The sequence below is a fragment of the Macaca thibetana genome, chromosome 6 (assembly GCF_024542745.1).
Source record: "Macaca thibetana thibetana isolate TM-01 chromosome 6, ASM2454274v1, whole genome shotgun sequence".
Classification (NCBI taxonomy): Eukaryota; Metazoa; Chordata; class Mammalia; order Primates; family Cercopithecidae; genus Macaca; species Macaca thibetana.
The window spans coordinates 42,153,419-42,172,423 of NC_065583.1; the positions used below are offsets into that span (position 1 = coordinate 42,153,419).

Here is a 19,005-nt window from a genome sequence, read left to right on the forward strand (position 1 = left end):
TACACTCCAGCCTGGGCAACAGAGTGGGACTTTGTCTCAAAAATAAATAAATAACTAAAACTAAAACATAGCTGAAATCAGGCTGCATACCATAATCAATGGCATGTCAGCTTAACTGGCACTAAGTATACTTTCCTTTTTAGTAGAATAATGGTACATCTTTCAATTGACGGCATTTTAGAGTCACTGAAATAAGGTACATGGGAAGGCAATAACCTCCTTCTCTGATACTGCAGCCATGGGATCATATACCTAACAATACAGAAGTTTAGCAGAGTGCGGTGGCTCTTGTCTGTAATTCCAGCACTTTAGGAAGCTGGGACAGGAGGATCACTTGAATACAGGAGTTTGAGAGCAGCCTGGGCCACATAACAAGACTCTGTGTCTACAAAAAATAAAAAACATAGCCAGGTATGGTGGCACACACCTGCTGTCCCAGCTACTGGGAAGGCTGAGGTGGGAGGATCACTTAAGCCCAGAGGGTCAAGGCTGTAGTGAGCTGTGATTGTGCCACTGCAGTCTAGCCTGGGCAACAGAGCAAGACCCTGTCTCCAAAAAACAAACAAACACACACACACACACACACACACACAAAATATAAGTTTAGAATTTTGGCAACCAGAGCCAAGGTAGAAGATAACTAAGTAAATGAGAGAGACAGGACAGGAAAATCGTAGGGATGCCAGTAAAACTACTTCTACTTCTATAGCAAGTAGGGGAACAAAAGCATTAGAAAGTATACATAGTACCAAAAGCAGATCAGCTGTTCCTTGCTACCAACTCCAGGAGATGAGGAGCAGGGGTGGCGACTCCACAGAGAATCTCTGTCAGGATCTGAAATTCCATCTATTTTTAGTTACTGAAGCAGTGGTCCCTGCTCTCTACCCCTCTATGTCCAAAACAAGGATGGCACATAGCCAGGTAGACGGAAAGAGTCTATGTGAATAGACAGATGGTGGAGCACCTATGCCAAAAGACTTCACTCACTAAGCTTCAATGGAAACACTGAAATGCTAGGAAAAGGGCTTCTTTCCTGGCATTTGTGCCAGGCTCTCCTCCACCAGCTGAATCCCTCCTTAGTAACTACACAGCAAACCAGAAACCTGAAGAACTTATTTGTTGGGTTACTGACACCCTCTTCTGTAACACTAAATCACGCATGTACCATAGTACGAAGCTTGAGAAAATGTGGTAGCGGGGGAGATGAATGCTAATATAATTAACTTGGTGTGTTTCTGTGCTACTTAATATGGCAGGATAGTGGAGACCTTAAAGAGATGCCAACTGGCTGGCCAGGCACAGGTGTAGTGGCTCATGCCTGCAATCCGAGCACTTTGGGAGGTCAAGGCAGGTAGATCACCTGACGTCAGGAGTTCGAGACCAGTCTGACCAATATAATGAAACCCCGTCTCTACTAAAAGTACAGTAATTAGCCAGACGTGGTGGCATGCACCTGTAATCCCAGCTACTCGGGAGGATGTGACAGGAGAATCACTTGAACTCGGGAGGCGGGGGTTGCAAAGAGCCAAGATCACGCCATTGCACTCCAGCATGGACAACAAGAGTGAAACTCCATCTCAAAAAAAAAAAAAAAGAGATGCTAACTGGCATCCTGTTTTCTACTATACTCTGTAAAACTATGATCACCCAAAAGAACCTGCATGGGCCGGGCGTGTAATCCCAGCACTTTGGGAAGCCAAGATGGGCAGATCACGAGGTCAGGAGATCGAGACCATGCTGGCTAACACGGTGAAACCCCGTCTCTACTAAAAAATACAAAAAAAAAAAAAAAAAAAAAAACAACTAGCCAGGCGAGGTGGTGGGCGTCTGTAGTCCCAGCTACTTGGGAGGCTGAGGCAGGAGAATAGTGTCAACCCGGGAGGCGGAGCTTGCAGTGAGCTGAGATCTGGCCACTGCACTCCAGCCTGGGCCACAGAGCCAGACTCCGTCTCAAAAAAAAAAAAAAGAACCTGCATGAACTATTTTTAGTAAGGAGCATATAGGTAAGTTTCAGTACTCTGATGTTTTGAAATACAGTATGTAAAAACTGTTTACCTAAAACTGTAAATCCTGGAAACTTAAAAGTAATACTTTTCATGGACTTTACTCTTTCAAAGCACAGTTGGTTAAGTTTCTGTTTTACAAATTCTCCAACACTAACCTAGAGTGTTCAAAATGATGAGTCTGACCACAGTTACCACAGTCTTCCTACAGACAGGCAATCTCTATAAGATGGGTAGATCAATAGTCACATAAACTGTTAAATTTTACTATGCTACAAAACTGGCTCTATCTGTAAAATTCATAAGAATAACTTAAGAGAAAAAAAAAAATTCAAGTTAAAAAAAAAAGCCAGATCCAAGTTTCAAGCCTAGGAGTATATTTCAGAATAATTATTCAAAACACCAACTGACAAGAGATTTTTGTGGCTCCCTGGAACATTCCAGCCTCCAAAACTAGACATGAGACACTATTAACAAAAATGTCAACAGGTACATCTAAAGAAATGTCTTTTTAAAATTACATTTTATGTAAGCTTAGAGATGGGAGCCCCTTTGTCCACAATGAAAGCACCCAACATGGCATCTAATCAAGTATCATCTACTACAGTAATAAAAAGAATTTACTGGCCGGGCGCGGTGGCTCACACCTGTAATCCCAGCACTTTGGAAGGCTGAGGCAGGCAGACCATGAGGTCAGGAGATTGAGACCATCCTGGCTAACATGGTGAAACCCCATCTCTACTAAAGATACAAAAAATTAACTGGGCATGGTGGCACGTGTCTGTAGTCCGTCTCAAAAAAAAAATCATCTTTGGGTTCTGTGGATGGGCAAGTTTAACGACAAGTGGCCATGTAAGACACAAAAGAGAAGACACACACAGAGAAGGTAATACAAAGATGGAGGCAGATGCTGGAGTGATGTAGCCACAAAACAAAGGAGCCAAGGAATGCTGACAGCCACCAAAGTTGGAAGAGGCAAGGAAGGATTCTCCCCTAGAACATCCAGGGGGAGTATGGACCTGAAGACACACTGACTTTAGACTGCTGGCCTCCAGAACTATGAGAGAATATAGCTGTTACTTTAAGCCACCCAGTTTGTGGTAATTTATTATGGCAACCCTAAGAAATTAATACAGATGGTATAAATATGTAAACAGTTAATCTAAAGAAAATCACTCGCTCCATTAGTGTGCTATTATTTTAAGAAATCTAACACTCCTACCACTGAGGCTTTTGTAAAAATCAACTTTGATTTCAAGGCTTGTTTTGAGTCAGGATCTCGCTCTGTCACCTAGGCTGGAGTGCAGTGCAGATTATAGCTCACTGCCACCTTGAACTCTGGGCCTCAAGAGATCCTCCTCTTCCACCTCAGTCTTCCCAGTAGCTATGACTACAGGCGTGTGCCACCAAACCTGGCTAAGTTTTGCAGTTTAAGCTGAATTGCTCAGGCTGGTCTCCAGCCAAGTGATTCTCCCACCTTGGCCTCCCAAAGCACTGGGATTATAGGCATGAGCCACTGTACCCAGCTAATTTCCAAGTTTTTCCCTGACATAAGCCCTTAAGAATTTGGCAAAGCAATTCTATCACTTACATTGGCATGATGCATTACAGGTGGTGGGGTTAGTGCTCAAAGATAACAGCAGACACTTCTACAGTAAGATAATGTTTAACAGAATTGATCTCACAAATCTAGACCTACAAAAATATCACATGTATTAAAAATGTATTTAAGGTGACAGTATTTTGAAGTTTGCTAAAGAATACTGGGATTCAGTCCCTTTTTTAGTTTAGAAATATTATAAGACTTCATTCTTTTCACATTCAGGTTTTTTTTTTTTTCTTTTTTTGCTTGGGGTGACAATGAAGTAAAATGTGAAACACATATCTAACACTGACACCTAAGATTTCGAGATTATACCAATTCCGTAGGTCAACATTATTGGCAAGTTAAGACACCATGATAATATTTAAAAACCTTAAAAAAAAAAGTCCACCAAATCCAAGAAGCCCATTCCCTCTGTAATGTCCCTCTAGTGCCCTCTATTGACAAAGTCCAAAATTTTGTTCACTGCAAAGGTGAAAGAGTCCAGCCCTTCACCAGCTCAAATACATACTTCAGAAGTTATTTAGTCAAAGCAGAGCAAGTACTGGAGGGTGAACTTGGAGCTGACTAATAAACTGCTAAGTGGCAGGGCTGTTTCACTATTTGTTCCTTTTTACTGCTGAGTAATGCTCCAGTATATGGATTTTCTACATTTTGTTTATATATTCAGCTAATGATGGATATTTGAGTTATTTCTAAATATTGGGTACTGTGAATAAAAATGCCAAGCACATTTGTAAAAAAATAACAACAAAACTACCTTTTATGTAGTCCATAAGTGCTAAACCCTCTTCTGTCTAATCTTCCCCACAGGCTTGCAGGGTATAATTCCCAGGGAAGCTGAGCCTCAAGAAAATTCACGAAGTCACTTGCCTAACGCCACAAATGCTCCAAAATTCCACTTTTTCTTTCTTCTTCTTTTTTTTTTGCTACACCACCTGATATTGGCATTCACTGAATATTGTTGGCAAACATGGAATACCATGCTTTAGCTACTAGGAATACAAAGAATAAGACAAGAACTTTGCCCAGGGGAGTTCAGTCTAAATGAGGGAATAATCAATCATGTCTACACACTAAGAAACAATTCTGCAGTTGAACTCTGACTGCCTGTATGCCTCATGCATGCTTCCTAGAGAAGCCATTTTTGCTGGGTCTCCAAGTATGAATAAAGAATTTAGGAGGTGGGAGAGGGGTGAGAAGAGATTCTCTGTATAAGCAAAGGTGCTGAACAAAGATCAAAGAGAACATGATTCTGGCAAGGACCAACTAGAGGTGTTACAACTACAGCAGCATTCCCCGGGAGATACTAATTACTAATATATATTATAGTAATAAAGACAGTAACATTTTTGTTCTAAATTTTACTTTTTTTTTTTGAGATGGAGTTTCACTCTTGTTGCCCAGGCTGGAGTGCAGTGCGCAATCTCAGCTCACTGCAACCTCCGCCTCCCAGGTTCAAGCAATTCTCCTCCCTCAGCCTCCTGAGTGGCTGGGATTACAGGCACCCGCCACCACACCCGGCTAATTTTTTTTTTCCTTGTATTTTTAGTAGAGACAAGGTTTCACCATGTTAGCCAGGCTGGTCTTGAACTCCTGACCTCAGGTGATCCACCTGCCTCAGCCTCCCAAAGTGCTAGGATTACAGGCTTGAGCCACTGTGCCTGGCATGTTTTTTTTTTTCTTTTTTGAGACAGAGTCTCACTCTGTTGCCCAGGCTGGAGTGCAGTGGCTCAATCTGGGCTCACTGAAACCTCTGGCTCCCACGTTCAAGCGACTCTCCTGTCTCAGCCTCCTAAGTAGCTGGGTTTACAGGCACCCACCACTACGCTCGGCTAATTTTTGTATTTTTAGTAGAGTTGGGGTTTCACCATGTTGGCCAAGCTGGTCTCTAACTCCTGACCTCAGGTGATCCACCCGCCTTGGCCTCCCAAAGTGCTAGGATTAACAGGCAAGAGCCACGGCGCCTGGTCAATTTTATCACTTTTAACACGTTTTTAGGAAATACTACATATTTTTGTAGTTTTAAAGCAGTAATTTGCCTCAAGAAACTTGCACACAAGAAAGCAAATGATGTCTACATTTGATTTTCCATCTGTGTTCTGAGGTATAAACATCATTTCATCTCCAGCATTGTCTATTTGACCATCACAGATCTATCCTATGTTTCTTATCATAATTCAATATATATTTGAGAAGTTACTGCCAGGCACCGTGGCTCACGCCTGTAATCCCAGCACTTTGGGAGGCCGAGGCAGGTGGATCACCTGAGGTCAGAAGTTCAAGACCAGCCTGGTCAACATGGTGAAACCCCATCTCTACTGAATATACAAAAATTAGCTGGGCGTGGTGACGGGCACCTGTAATTCCAGATACTTGGGAGGCTGAGGCAGGAGAATTGCTTGAACCTGGGAGGCACAGATTGCAGTGAGATGAGACCACGCAGTGGCACTCCAGCCTGGGCAACAAGAATGAACTTTGTCTCAAAAAAAAAAAAAAAAAAAAGTTATTTAACTGAAGCTTATTATGTATTAAATATTTCAAGTGTACTAACCCATCCTCAATTGACTTATATCTAGGAGAAAGACATTATTTATTATTCATTATTATTTGTTTTTTGAGATGGAGTCTCACTCTGACACCCAGGCTGGAGTACAGTGGCAAGATCTCGGCTCACTGCAAGCTCCACATCCCGAGTTCACGCCATTCTCCTGCCTCAGCCTCCCAAGTAGCTGGAACTACAGGCACCTGCCACCATGCCCAGCTAATTTTTTTGTATTTTTAGTAGAAACGGGGTTTCACCATGTTAGCCAGGATGGTCTCAATCTCCTGACCTCGTGATCTACCCGCCTAAGCCTCCCCAAGTGCTGGGATTACAGGCCTGAGCCACCGCGCCCGGCTGAGAAAGACATTTTAAACTGAAAGCAGAGTCCTTTGATTCTTAAACCCAAGGAGTCATATTATGTTAAAATAAACACGAGCAAAGAACAGGCATTTATTTTTCAGAAAAATTAGGGTGACCTATCCATGATGGGATAATTAATGTCAGCAGCAGTCTAACTGCAAAATATGCAGTCTGTATTCTTTCCTTTGCTACCATGTATCTGTTTGAAACAAATTTTCATATACTGTAATAAAAACAACATACAGTAAGACATTTAAAGTGGTACCTGATGAGGATGACTTTTATTATGTAAGAAAAATACTATGCTTAAAACTGATAGCAAAATAAGAATGACAGATGTTTCATCTTGATAGTTCTTTTTTTTTTGGGACGGAGTTTCTCTTTGTCGTCCAGGCTGGAGTGCAGTGGCGTGATCTCGGCTCACTGCAAGTTCCGCCTCCCAGGTTCACGCCATTCTCCTGCCTCAGACTCCCAAGTAGCTGGGACTACAGGCGCCCACCACCATGTCCGGCTAATTTTTTTGTATTTTTAGTAGAGACGGGGTTTTATCATGTTAGCCAGGATGGTCTCGATCTCCTGACCTTGTGATCCGCCCATCTTGGCCTCCCAAAGAGCTGGGATTACAGGCGTGAGCCACCTCGCCCAGCCTCATCTTGATAGTTCTTAATAATTTTGTTTGTGACATAGTTTGATTATATATTCTAATTAATTTATCTGAGATTGGGTGGGGCATGACGGCTCACACCTGTAATCCCAACACTTTGAGAGGCTTAGGTGGGTGGATCACTTGAGGCCAGGAGTTCAAGACCAGCCTGGCTAACATGGTGAAACCTGCTAAAAATACACAAATCAGCCAGGCATGGTGGTGTATGCCTGTAATCCCAGCTTCTTTTCTTGGGAGGCTGAGGCAGGAGAATTGCTTGGACCCGAGAGGCAGAGGTTGCAGTGAGCTGAGATCACGCCACTGCACTCCAGCCTGGGCCCCACAGAGCAAGACTCTGTCTCAAAAAAATAAATAAATAAAAAAATAATTAATGTATCTGAGATACTTTGTGCTCTGAATTTTTTTTTTTTTTTTTTTTTAAAGAGACAGATCTCGCTCTGTGGTCCAGGCTGGAATGCATGGAATGCAGTGGCATGATCACAGCTCACTGCACCCTTAAACTCCTGGGCTCAAGCAATCCTCCCACCTTGGCCTTTTGAATAGCAGGGATTACAGGCACATGCCACTGTACCTGGCTAATTTAATTTTTTGTAGACACAGGGTCTTGCTATATTGCACAGGCTGGTCTTGAACTCCTGAGCTCAAGCGATCCTCCTGCCTTGGCTTCCCAAAGTCCTGGGATTGCAGGCATGAGTCACCATATCTGGCCAGTGCTCTCAATTTTAATACAAGTATGCATGATTTCATACATTTTGGCTTGTATTTCATCAATAATATTACTTTGATAAGCATTCTAATAAAGCTGGGAAACACCAGATATGAGGAAGAAGAAAGCAGTTTATCAGAAGCCAAAAGAACTGAATAAAAACGATGTCAACTATTACAAAAGTTAAACAAAAACTGAGGTATCCACTGAATGTGGCAATTAAGTAATCATTAGTGAACTTACTAAATAGTTCCAGAACAGTAAAAAGACTACTCTTTCAATAATTTTGGGACTGAAATGTCAGAGATGGGAAGGATAAAGATGAGGAAGGAAGTAGCTCTTCTTGGGGAGAGGAAGTTTAAAAAGTTATTTTACTGCTTTTTTTTTTTTTTTAAATGGGGGAAAATCTTCAATAAGTTTGGATGCTAAGAGGAATTAGTGGAGAAGAGATTGGAAGTATGAAAACAAGGACAATTATTGGAGAGCAAAAACAAGAAAAGGAAAAAGGTAGGAAGGAGGGAGGGAGGGAGGGAAGGAAGGAAAGAGGGAAAGAGAGAAAGAAAAGGATGGAAAGCAAAAGTTAACTTTGGCAAAGGGAAAAGTAACGCTTCTCTAGAGATTAGAGGGGAGAAGGGCAATGACTAAAACAAGTAAACCTGGTGAGACAATAACTCTACAGTCAAGATCACCTGTATCTGAATCCTAGTTCTTCCTACTATAACCATATAGTCTTAGGCAAATTTATTTCTCCCACAGTTTCCTTATCTATTCTGGGGAGAACAGAATTATTAAAAGATTGTTGAAAAGATCAAGTAATTCCTGATGCACAGTGAGTACTCTAAAGAGGATAGCTGAAATGTTTTTTTTTTTTTGAGATGAAGTCTTGCTCTGTCGCCCAGGCTAGAGTACAGTGGAGCGACCTCCGCCCACTGCAACCCCCACCTCTCAGGTTCAAGCACTTCTCCGGCCTCAGCCACCGCGCCTGGCTAATTTTTATATTTTTAGTAGAGACGGGGTTTCACCATGTTGGCCAGGCTGGTCTCGAACTGCTGACCACACAATCCACCCTCCTCGGTCTCCCAAAGTGCTGGGATTACAGGCATGAGCTACGGCACCCGGCCAATCTGTTGAACTCACACACAAGATTTCTTTTTTCTCTGCAGAACAGGTACTCTGTTCATCTGCTGAGATTAAAATAATGTTTATGGTAGAAAGACAGTGGTTTTCAATCTTTTTAGATATTAAGGCTGCTCTGCCTAGGGAGTAGACATTCTTTATTCCTTTACTTTCCTAATAAACTCGCTTTCACTTAAAAAAAAAAATCCGGCCGGGCGCGGTGGCTCACGCCTGTAATCCCAGCACTTTGGGAGGCCGAGGCGGGCGGATCACAAGGTCAGGAGATCGAGACCACGGTGAAACCCCGTCTCTACTAAAAATACAAAAAATTAGCCGGGCACGGTTGTGGGCGCCTGTAGTCCCAGCTACTCGGGAGGCTGAGGCAGGAGAATGGCGTGAACCCGGGAGGCGGAGCTTGCAGTGAGCCGAGATGGCGCCACTGCACTCCAGCCTGGGCGACAGAGCAAGACTCCGTCTCAAAAAAAAAAAAAAAAAAAAAAAAAAAAAAAAATCCATTTGACTTTGATGAAAGATATATGCAGAAAGCCGGGGGCGGTGGCTCATGCCTGTAATCCCAACACTTTGGGAGGCTGAGGCAGGTGGATCACTTGAGGTCAGGCGTTCGAAACCAGCCGAGGCGGGCAGATCACGAGGTCAGGAGATGGAGACCATCCTGGCTAACATGGTGAGACCCTGTCTCTACTAAAAATACAAAAAACCTCAGCCAGGCATCGTGGCATGCGCCTGTAGTCCCAGCTACTCGGGAGGCTGAAGTTGGAGAATCACTTGAACCCAGGAGGTGGAGGTTGCAGAGAGCCGAGATCACACAACTGCATTCCAGCCTGGGCGACAGAGGGAGACTCTATCTCAAAAAAAAACAAAAAACAAAAATTAGTCAGGTGTGGTGGCATGCACCTGTGGTCCCAGCTACTTGGGAGGCTGAGGCAGGAGAATCTCTTGAACCCGGGAAGTGGAGGTTGCAGTGAGCCGAGATTGCACAACTGCACTCCAACCTGGGCAACAGAGGTAAAGACTCCGTTTCAGAGGAAAAAAAAAAAAAAAAAGGCGGGGGTGGTGGTGGCGAGAATAGAATACCAAATTTGCAATACTTGTTTTTGTTGTTGTTGTTGTTGTTGTTGTTTTGACACAGAATCTGGCTCTGTTGCCCAGGTGGGAGTGCAGGGGTGTGATCACAGCTCACTGTAGCCTTGATCTTCCATCCAGGCTCAAGTGATCCTCCTGTCTCAGCTTCTTGAGTAGCCAGGACTACAGGCACACATCACCATGCCCAGCTAATTTTGTTTCGCTTTGTTTTGTTTTTGTAGAGACAGGGTCTCCCATTATGGACCAATCTGGCCTTGAACTCCCGGGTTCAAGCAATCCTCCCACGCTGGCCTCCCAAAGTGATGGGATTACAGGCACGAGCCACTGTGTCAAGCCTAAATAAATTTGCAGTTTTAAGAGGTCTTATGAGCAACCTCGCCAACCATAAAAAGGGAAGTTGAGGAAGATCTTCAGGTTCCAAGACATAGTTTAAATATCCAATTGTTTGAACAAAAGAAAAAAAGGCTGCATCCTCTGGATTTATATACCTAATAGCTATGTAACGATAACACATGGCTTGCCAGAAAATACACTGGACACAGTCAAGAAATCCAGGTTCTCTCTTTTTTTTTTTTTTTTTTTTGAGACGGAGTCTCGCTCTGCCACCCAGGCTGGAGTGCAGTGGCTCAATCTCGGCTCACTGGAAGCTCTGCCTACCACGTTCAAGCAATTCTCCTGCCTCAGCCTCCCGAGTAGCTGGGATTACAGGCATGCACCCCCACGCCCAGCTAATTTTGTATTTTTAGCAGAGATGGGGTTTCTCCACGTTGAGGCTGGTCTTGAACTCCTGACCTCAGGTGATCTGCCTGCCTCCGCCTCCCAAAGTGCTGGGATTACAGGCATGAGCCACGGTGCCCGGCCTTTTTCCTCTTTTTTTTTGAGACGAAGTCTTGCTCTGTTGCCCAGGCTGGAGTGCAGTGGCGCGATCTCGGCTCACCACAACCTCCACCTCCTGGGTTCAAGCAATTGTCTGCCTCAGCCTTTCCAGTAACTGGGATCGCAGGCATTCACCACCATGCCCAGCTAATTTTTATATTTTTGGTAGAGACGGGGTTTCACTATCTTGACCAGGCTGGTCTTGAACTCCTAACCGTGTGATCCACCCGCCTCAGCCTCCCAAAGTGCTGGGATTACAGGCATGAGCCACCGCGCCCGGCCTACGGTATTTTTAAGCAATTTTCTTTCTTATTTTTTTCGAGATGGAGTCTCGCTCTGTTGCCCAGGCTGCAGTGCAGTGGCAAGATCTTGGCTCACTGCAACCTCTGCCTCCCAGGTTCAAGTGATTCTCCTGCCTCAGTCTCCCGAGTAGCTGGGATTACAGGTGAGTGCCACCACACCTGGCTAACTTTTGTATTTTTAGCAGAGACGGGGTTTCGCCATGTTGGGCAGGCTGGTCTCGAATTCCTGACCTCAGGTGGTCAGCCCTCCTTGGCCTCCCAAAGTACTGGGATTACAGGTGTGAGCCACCCCACCCAGCCTAAGCAATTTTTTAAAATACAGCACTGTTCAGCGTTACAACTACTTTCTTTAAGATCATGCTTTGGTGGCCGGGCGAGGTGGCTCAAGCCTGTAATCCCAGCACTTTGGGAGGCCGAGGTGGGTGGATCACGAGGTCAGGAGATGGAGACCATCCTGGCTAACACTGTGAAACCACGTCTCTACTAAAAATACAAAAAGAAATTAGCCAGGCGTGGTGGCGGGTGCCTGTAGTCCCAGCTACTCCGGAGGCTGAGGCAGGAGAATGGTGTGAATCCAGGAAGCCGAGCTTGCAGTGAACAGAGATCGCGCCACTGCACTCCAGCCTGGGCGACAGAGCCAGACTCCGTCTCAAAAAAAAAAAAAAAAAAAAAAAAATCATGCTTTGGTAACTTCCCAATCTCAGACATTTTTAAAGTGTATTGTCAGTCTACAGAAAAACTCAAAACATGAAACAGATAATAATGGAAGATTAATACATAAACTTCTACGGGATCAATGTATTTACAAAACTGGTTTTCCCAAGACCTCACACAAAACTATACAAAAATTAGCAAATTGGCTGGGCGCAGTGGCTCACCCCTGTAATCCCAGCACTCTGTGAGGCCGAAGCGGGCGGATCACAAGGTCAGGAGATGGAGATTATCCTGGCTAACACGGTGAAACCCCGTCTCTACTAAAAATAGAAGAACTAGCCGGGCGTGAGGGCAGGCGCCTGTAGTCCCAGCTACTCGGGAGGCTGAGTCAGGAGAACTGCGAGAACCCAGGAGGCAGAGCTTGCAGTGAGCCAAGATCGCGCCACTGCACTCCAGCCTGGGCGACAGAGCCAGACTGCCTCTCATTAAAAAAAAAAAAAAAAAGGCAAGTTAATTAGAATTGTATTTAAAAACTACGTAAGGCCGGGCGCAGTGTCTCATGCTTGTATTCCCAGCACTTTGGGAGGCCGAGGTGGGTGGATCACGAGGTCAAGAGTTCGAGACCAGCCTGGCCAATATGGGGAAACCCCCATCTCCACTAAAAATACAAAAATTAGTTGGGTATGGTGGCGCAAGCCTGTAGTCCCAGCTGCTCAGGAGGCTGAGGCAGAATTGCTTGAACCTGGAAAGCAGAGGTTGCAGTGAGCCGAGATCACACCACTGCACTCCAGCCTGGGTGACAAAGCAAAGACTGTCTAAAAAACAAACTTAATCTTGCATAAAGCAATACTTTCAAACTTTTAAAAATACAGGAAGTACTGTTTAAATGACTTAATCTTTTTACACTCCTGATTACTTAATGAACCCCAATCCCTTGTTACTTTAATCCACATACTAAACTGATGTCGACCAAAACGTGTATTTTTTTTTTTTTAATTTGAATTAGTTGCCAAAAAAATCTGGATTTGTGGCTTCTCTGTTTTTTTTGTTTGTTTGTTTTTGTTTTTTAGTGGACCATATGGCAACACTGGGTCCAAAGATTTTGGCAATGGCAACATTTGCAGGGAGCTGGTTAGCAGTTGCCCTCATCTGATAGCACATGCATTTTCTAGCTCCCTCAAATTATCTCTGCTCACTTTGGTACCTGCCTGGCTTTTATAGACATCAGCGTTTGAAATCTTTTTTTTTTTTTTTGGACACAGGGTCTCACTCTGTTGCATAGGCTGCAGCGTAGCGGCTTGATCACGGTTCACTGCAGCCTCTACCTCCCAGGTTCCAGAGATCCTCCCACCTCAGCCTCCCACCTAGCTGGGACTACAGTCACCCACTACCATACCCAGCTAATTTTTTGTATTTTTTGTAAAGATCATGTTTTGCCATGTTGCTCAGACTGGTCTCGAACTCCTGAGCTCAAGCAATCTGCCCACTTGGGCCTCCCAAAGTGCTGGGATTACAGGCATGGCCCACCGTGCCTGACCTGATATCTTTATTTCATTGAGAACTTTGTCTTGAGATGCCTTAAAAGAAGCTAGCCATAGGCTGGGTGCAGCGGCTTACACCTGTAATCCCAACACTTTGGGAGGCCGAGATGGGCGGATCTCCTGAGGTCAGGAGTTTGACCAGCCTGGCCAACATAGTGAAACCCTGTCTCTACCAAAAATACAAAATTAACTGAGCATGGTGGCGGCTGCCTGTAATCTCAGCTACTTGGGAGGCTGAGGCAAGAGAATTGCTTGACCCTGGGAGCCAGAGTTCATAGTGAGCCGAGATCATGCCACTGCACTCCAGCCTGAGTGAGACTCTGTCTCAAAAAAAAAGAAAAAAAAAATCTCTATCACAGAAATAGATCAAGTGACAATCCTGGCATTACTTTGTTTGAAAGCTATGTATACTAAACATTACCTGCTACTAGTAGGACACCATTAAAATGTACAATGCACTATTACTGTTAAGAAAAGCTTTTAGTATCCAACTCTGGTCAGTCTTCCAACTCCTCAAAGAATCAAGATATTTAGCCTTTTACCCTTCCCAAGAATAGAGAAACTAACCAAATACTTCAACATTACAGCACTCTAAGAGCACCAAAAAGCCTCCTACATCTGTATAGCAAAAGTAAAGAAGAAAAACAGGATGCAAGTCAAAAAGGTCTCTGATCAGCCAAGGAAACCACACAGTTCACGGAGCACATGAAGCCCTCTTCAGTCAAGAGCCTACTGGATCTTAATTTAGACACAATTTTAATAAGCTCTGTGATCTGGTTTCTTAGCCCACAACAGATGAGATGCAGCCAACTGGAAAAGGGCTGGGGGTGGTGCTGCTAGAGGCAGGCACTCAAAGCATCAAAATCAAAGCTGAAGACCTAAAAAGTCAGCAGAAAACCTCAAAACATAGCAGGGTGGGGCCATGTGGTGTAGATACCAACAATCCCAAAGGATCCCAATCCCTGCCCAGAACTACACACAATGTTCATAATGACCCTCTTTGCTATGCTCTTTTATAGCATAGGTCAGGGGACCTTAAGATGTATATCAAAATAAAGTCCATCAGAAGCTTTTTCCAAAAAAGACATGGCATTTCAAAGACTGCCAAATTCACAGACATGAATAGTGTCCCTCTGTCAAAGAAACAAGATACTGAATTCCTGAAGATGTCACATGTCAAATGTAGTTTTTCTTAGAAAAATTTCATTAGAACCCAGATGCAGCAACTCATGACATATAAGTCAAGAAGGTATTTAAGTAGAATTATTTTTTTTCAGGGAATAATTGGGAAGGTTCAAGATCAAGATCAATTATTGAAGCCAAGCAATGGGGATTCCACTGCAGACACATTACTAGGACTGAAGATAAGATAGAACTGATCTTGTCCATGCCTAGTAAGTCTGCTATTCAACTTAACATTGTGGTACAAAGAGTTTGGAAAAAAAAATTCATCTCCATTTTGTTTTCACAATCTTTTTGACTGGTATATCAAAATAAATTTCATTTTTCTTATCATCAGCAGTCTCAGAGAAGTCAAGCCATACTTTGTGAAGAGCTCTAGGGGTATAAACCAGGGGAAAATGGCTAATATTGAATTTTAAAAGTTCAGGCTGGGCCAGATGAGGTGGCTCACACCTGTAATCCCGGCACTTTGAAAGGCCAAAGTGGGCAGATCACTTGAGGTCAGGAGTAATCACTTGAGGTCAGGAGTTCAAGACCAGTCTGGCCAACATGGTGAAACCCCGTCTCTACTAAAAATACAAAAATTAGCTGGGCATGGCGGCAGGGTGCCTGTAATCCCAGCTACTCCGGAGGCTGAGGCAGGAGAATCTCTTGAACCCGGGAAGCGGAAGTTGCAGTGAGTCAGGATAGCACCACTGCACTCCAGCCTGGGCAACAGAGGGAGACTCTGTCTCAAAAAAAAAAAAAAAGGTTTAGGCCAGGCAAGACAGCTCACGCCTGTAATCTCAACACTTTGGGAGGCTGAGGCAGGTGGATCACCGGAGGTCAGGAGCTGGAGACCAGCCTGGCCAACACGGTGAAACCCCGTTTCTACTAAAAATACAAAAATTAGATGGGTATGGTGGTGCGTGCCTGTAATCCCAGCTACTCAGGAGGCTGAGGCAGAAGTATCACTTGAACCCAGGAGGTGGAGGTTGCGGTGAGCCAAGATCATGCCATTGCACTCCAGCCTGGGCAACAAGAGTGAAACTCTGTCCCCAAAAAAAGTTCAAATTATTTCTAAACTTGATGTTATTAAAAAATCTTACAAAGGCATATTTTAGGGAAAATCTATTCTAGAAAATATGTAGCAACTCATAAGAAACCATATTACCAGGGCAAGTATTAATTAAAATGTATGTTTTATGTCGAAGAGATATTTCCCTCTCTGAATAAGTCCATTACACACATAAATCAATGTAGAGATTAAAGTCTACATTTCTTTATCTGTAAATTATCACACATTATACCCACTTGCTCTTCCTCAGGTTTTAAAATAAGAGCACAATCTTCTACAAGTATTTGATAACTTCCCAATTAGATTCTATAAGGACCTAGCAATTCCTAAATGCCTTAAAAATACATATGTATACATTTTATTTGGATGACTATTCCTGTGTGCTCCTGACCCTTAAATGGTTAAGACATCTTTGCTTAAGGTTCAAGCTTCTTTATGGTATTTAACAAATACCATTTCATTTTAGTACAAGATTTATTGTCTAAAATCTGCCCTTCTTCATTTGTTAGAAATCGAAGTCAAAAGAAGTTAAGGAGCTAACCTAATTATAGTAACCAATGGGACTGATTCCACGCTAAGTCTGAGCAAAAATGAAATTATGACCAACCGCTGAGCTGAGGTATTTAAATCATAAATCTGTATTCTTAGTTTAAGACAAGGTGAAAACTGGTTCTCTTCCTCTTGCACACCCATCCCATCATCCTGAATGGATAACCCCAGTACCTACTTCTCACTAAGTAGCTACAGGTATAGGCCGTGTGCAGTGGCTGATTGATGCCTGTAATCCCAACACTTAAAGGAGGCAGAGGTGGAAGGCTAGCTTGAGCCCAGGAGTTCGACACCAGCCTGGACAACATGGCAAGATCCCATTCTCCACAAAAAGGAAAAAGATGTACTGAAGAAAAAAGTAGCTACCGGTTTAATGTAGCCAATCTGAGTAGCCAGGTGAAACACCGAACAGAAATTAATAGTGGTGCCTCCCTACTTCTAAGGAAAAAAACATGAAAGTGGCACTAACAGGTTACAACGTCAGAAAGGGGAAAAAACTAAATTTTAAGCCAATCTTATACTCTAGATGTATTATTAGGAAAACCTCCTTATCGATAACTAAATAATCCTTCACTTTAAAGAGCAAAGAAATCCTTTTTAATACAAAATCTAGTAAAATCCCTTCCCAGTTAACAGTCTCCGTAAACGTATCACTTAATAGCGTCAAGCCCATTTTGCGAAGAGACTGTGAAAGGAACTTTTGTGTAATTTCTCTGGTGGTTTTTTCAATGTTCAGGTTTCTACCTCTACCTTTGCCAATGTACAGCTTTTCTATTAAATCCAATCCTGCAAAACGGAAGTGTTAGTTTCTAACTACATATAGCAACCTCAAAGAATAAAATGATTCTCCCTCTACTTCCCTCCTCCCTCATAAGTCACCTTTTTTTTTCTTCTGAACTTCCAACTCTTAACAGTTTCTGAACAAGCAGGGTGGACCGATGTGTGCTGCCACCCAAGAGGTAAGTGAACTCAAGAGATACTTGTGGATCGGGCAAAACGACTTCCTCCGTCAGCCCGAGCTCAGGCGGTTTTGTGGAGGGAGCTAGGGCAGGTGTGGGAGGAGGGAACAGAAATGGGGCGAGCAGCCCTTTCGACCTCTGTCGAGGGGTCCGCCCAACGCCCCAGCGCCCCCCACGGCCCCAACCCCGCCATCCTGGCCGGACAATGGCCCTCAAGTGCAGCGGTAGTCCCAGACTGGAGAGAAGCCCTAAGAGCCCACACCATGCGGGCCTGAAAGGGCAGACAGGGAGGAACGCTAAGACCGCCAGAGCACCTCCGGCCTAAGCGCGGGCTGCGCGCCGGGGCCTCCGCGGGCGCCATCACTGGGAGTGGGGTATGGAGGCCGCCCAGCGGGGCCAGCACCGGCAGCGGGATCCAAGGAGGCCGCGAGGCCGACGGAGACTACGGCGGGAAGTGCAGGCCGCAGCCTGCTCAGCTGGTCAGCCCCGCAGCCAACCTCCGGCCGCTTACCTTGTGGATTCTCTTCAGAGCCATGGTGGGAGGCGGGTGGCGGCGGCCCCCGGGGCGGGGACGGGGGCGGGGAAGGGACGGGGAAGGGGCTAGGGAGCCTGAGGCCGCCTCGGCGATCGCGGTCTGCCGGAGAAGATGGAGAGTTGAGGAGAGCGGGTCTGGCGGCACGGGCTGAGGGCCGGGGCCCACTCAGCTCCTGGGCCTGCCGCAGCGGTCACCGCATCACCCGGCGGCGGCCCCTTTATTCGCCGCCGCCCTAGCCGCCGCCGCCGCCGCCGCCGTAGCTGCCTCTTCCTCCCAGGATCAGCGCCGCCTAGTCAGCCGCCGCGGATCCCTCCGCCAGAAAGCAAAAGCCCAAGCTCGGCCGGCGTCTCTCGGCCGGACAGTCGGAGGGACTGCCTGCCTTCCTGCCTGCTGCAGGTGGACCGAGGGACGCGCGGGCGGGCGGGCGGCGCCGCCGGGGTGGGGCCGTCGGAGCACGGGGTGGCCCCGACCGAGGGGCAGGTCGGGAGGCGCGGGGATTGGCGGGCTAGGGGAGGGAGGGCCGAGCCGCGCCGGCGGCGGAGGGATACGGGCCGCCCCTGTGAGTAAGCTACGCACCGCCGCCGCCGCCGCCGCCGCCGCCGCCACGGCGGCGGAGCGGGTGATGCTGCGAGGCCCTGGGCGGAGATCCCGCGAGAGCCAGAGCGCGAGTTCTGCAGGCTCCCGCGCCGCTACCGTTGACTTCCTTGCTGATGGGAATCCACGCGCGTGTCACAAAAGATCAATAAACATTAAAAGGCAAATGTTGTCAAAATCGCACGACCGTCCCCGTACCAGTTCCGGGAGGAGGCACTTAGGCCCACTGCAACGTTCCTGAAGGAGGAAGGGACTTGACCAAAGTCACACAGCTCTTCTGAAGTCCTGGTACTTAGCAGATCTCTTTCCAGAGGCCGCGCAGCTGCAGCTCGGGCACCCGCCACGAGGGAGATGTCTCAAAGCCGTTCGACTTGCCATGAGATTGGCCTTCCGGACCAAGGCCCCAGATGGAGAGGATTTGAATGTTGTGTTCTCTTCAGCTACTGGCATGTCTGCCTTGGAGGTGCCCAGACCTTGCTCAGCTTAGTGAATTGCAAATTGTTACAGGCAAGAGCTGTACCAGCTGCGTCAGAAAAAAAATCACAGTATGTGCCCCAAATAGTTAAAACCAACCGGCTGGGCGTGGTGGCTCACGCTTGTAATCTCAGCATGCTAGGAGGCTAAGGCTGGCTCATCATTTAAGGTCAGGAGTTCA

The 19,005-nt window shown here is 45.6% G+C and overlaps 1 protein-coding gene across 4 annotated transcripts in view; it reads right to left on the reverse strand.

Annotated features, from left to right (window-relative positions):
• Positions 1 to 18,596, reverse strand: part of UBE2D2 (ubiquitin conjugating enzyme E2 D2) — a 67,428-nt gene extending 48,832 nt beyond the window's left edge. For 3 of the 4 annotated variants that reach the window (XM_050795095.1, XM_050795092.1, XM_050795094.1), the window contains exon 1: positions 17,733 to 18,596. In XM_050795095.1, the coding sequence (XP_050651052.1) occupies positions 17,733 to 17,756 (24 nt within the window). In that variant the 5' untranslated portion in view covers positions 17,757 to 18,596. The remainder of the gene's footprint in view (positions 1 to 17,732) is intronic. The other variant, XM_050795091.1, reaches the window with a different exon arrangement.
• Positions 18,597 to 19,005: the final 409 nt, after the last annotated feature.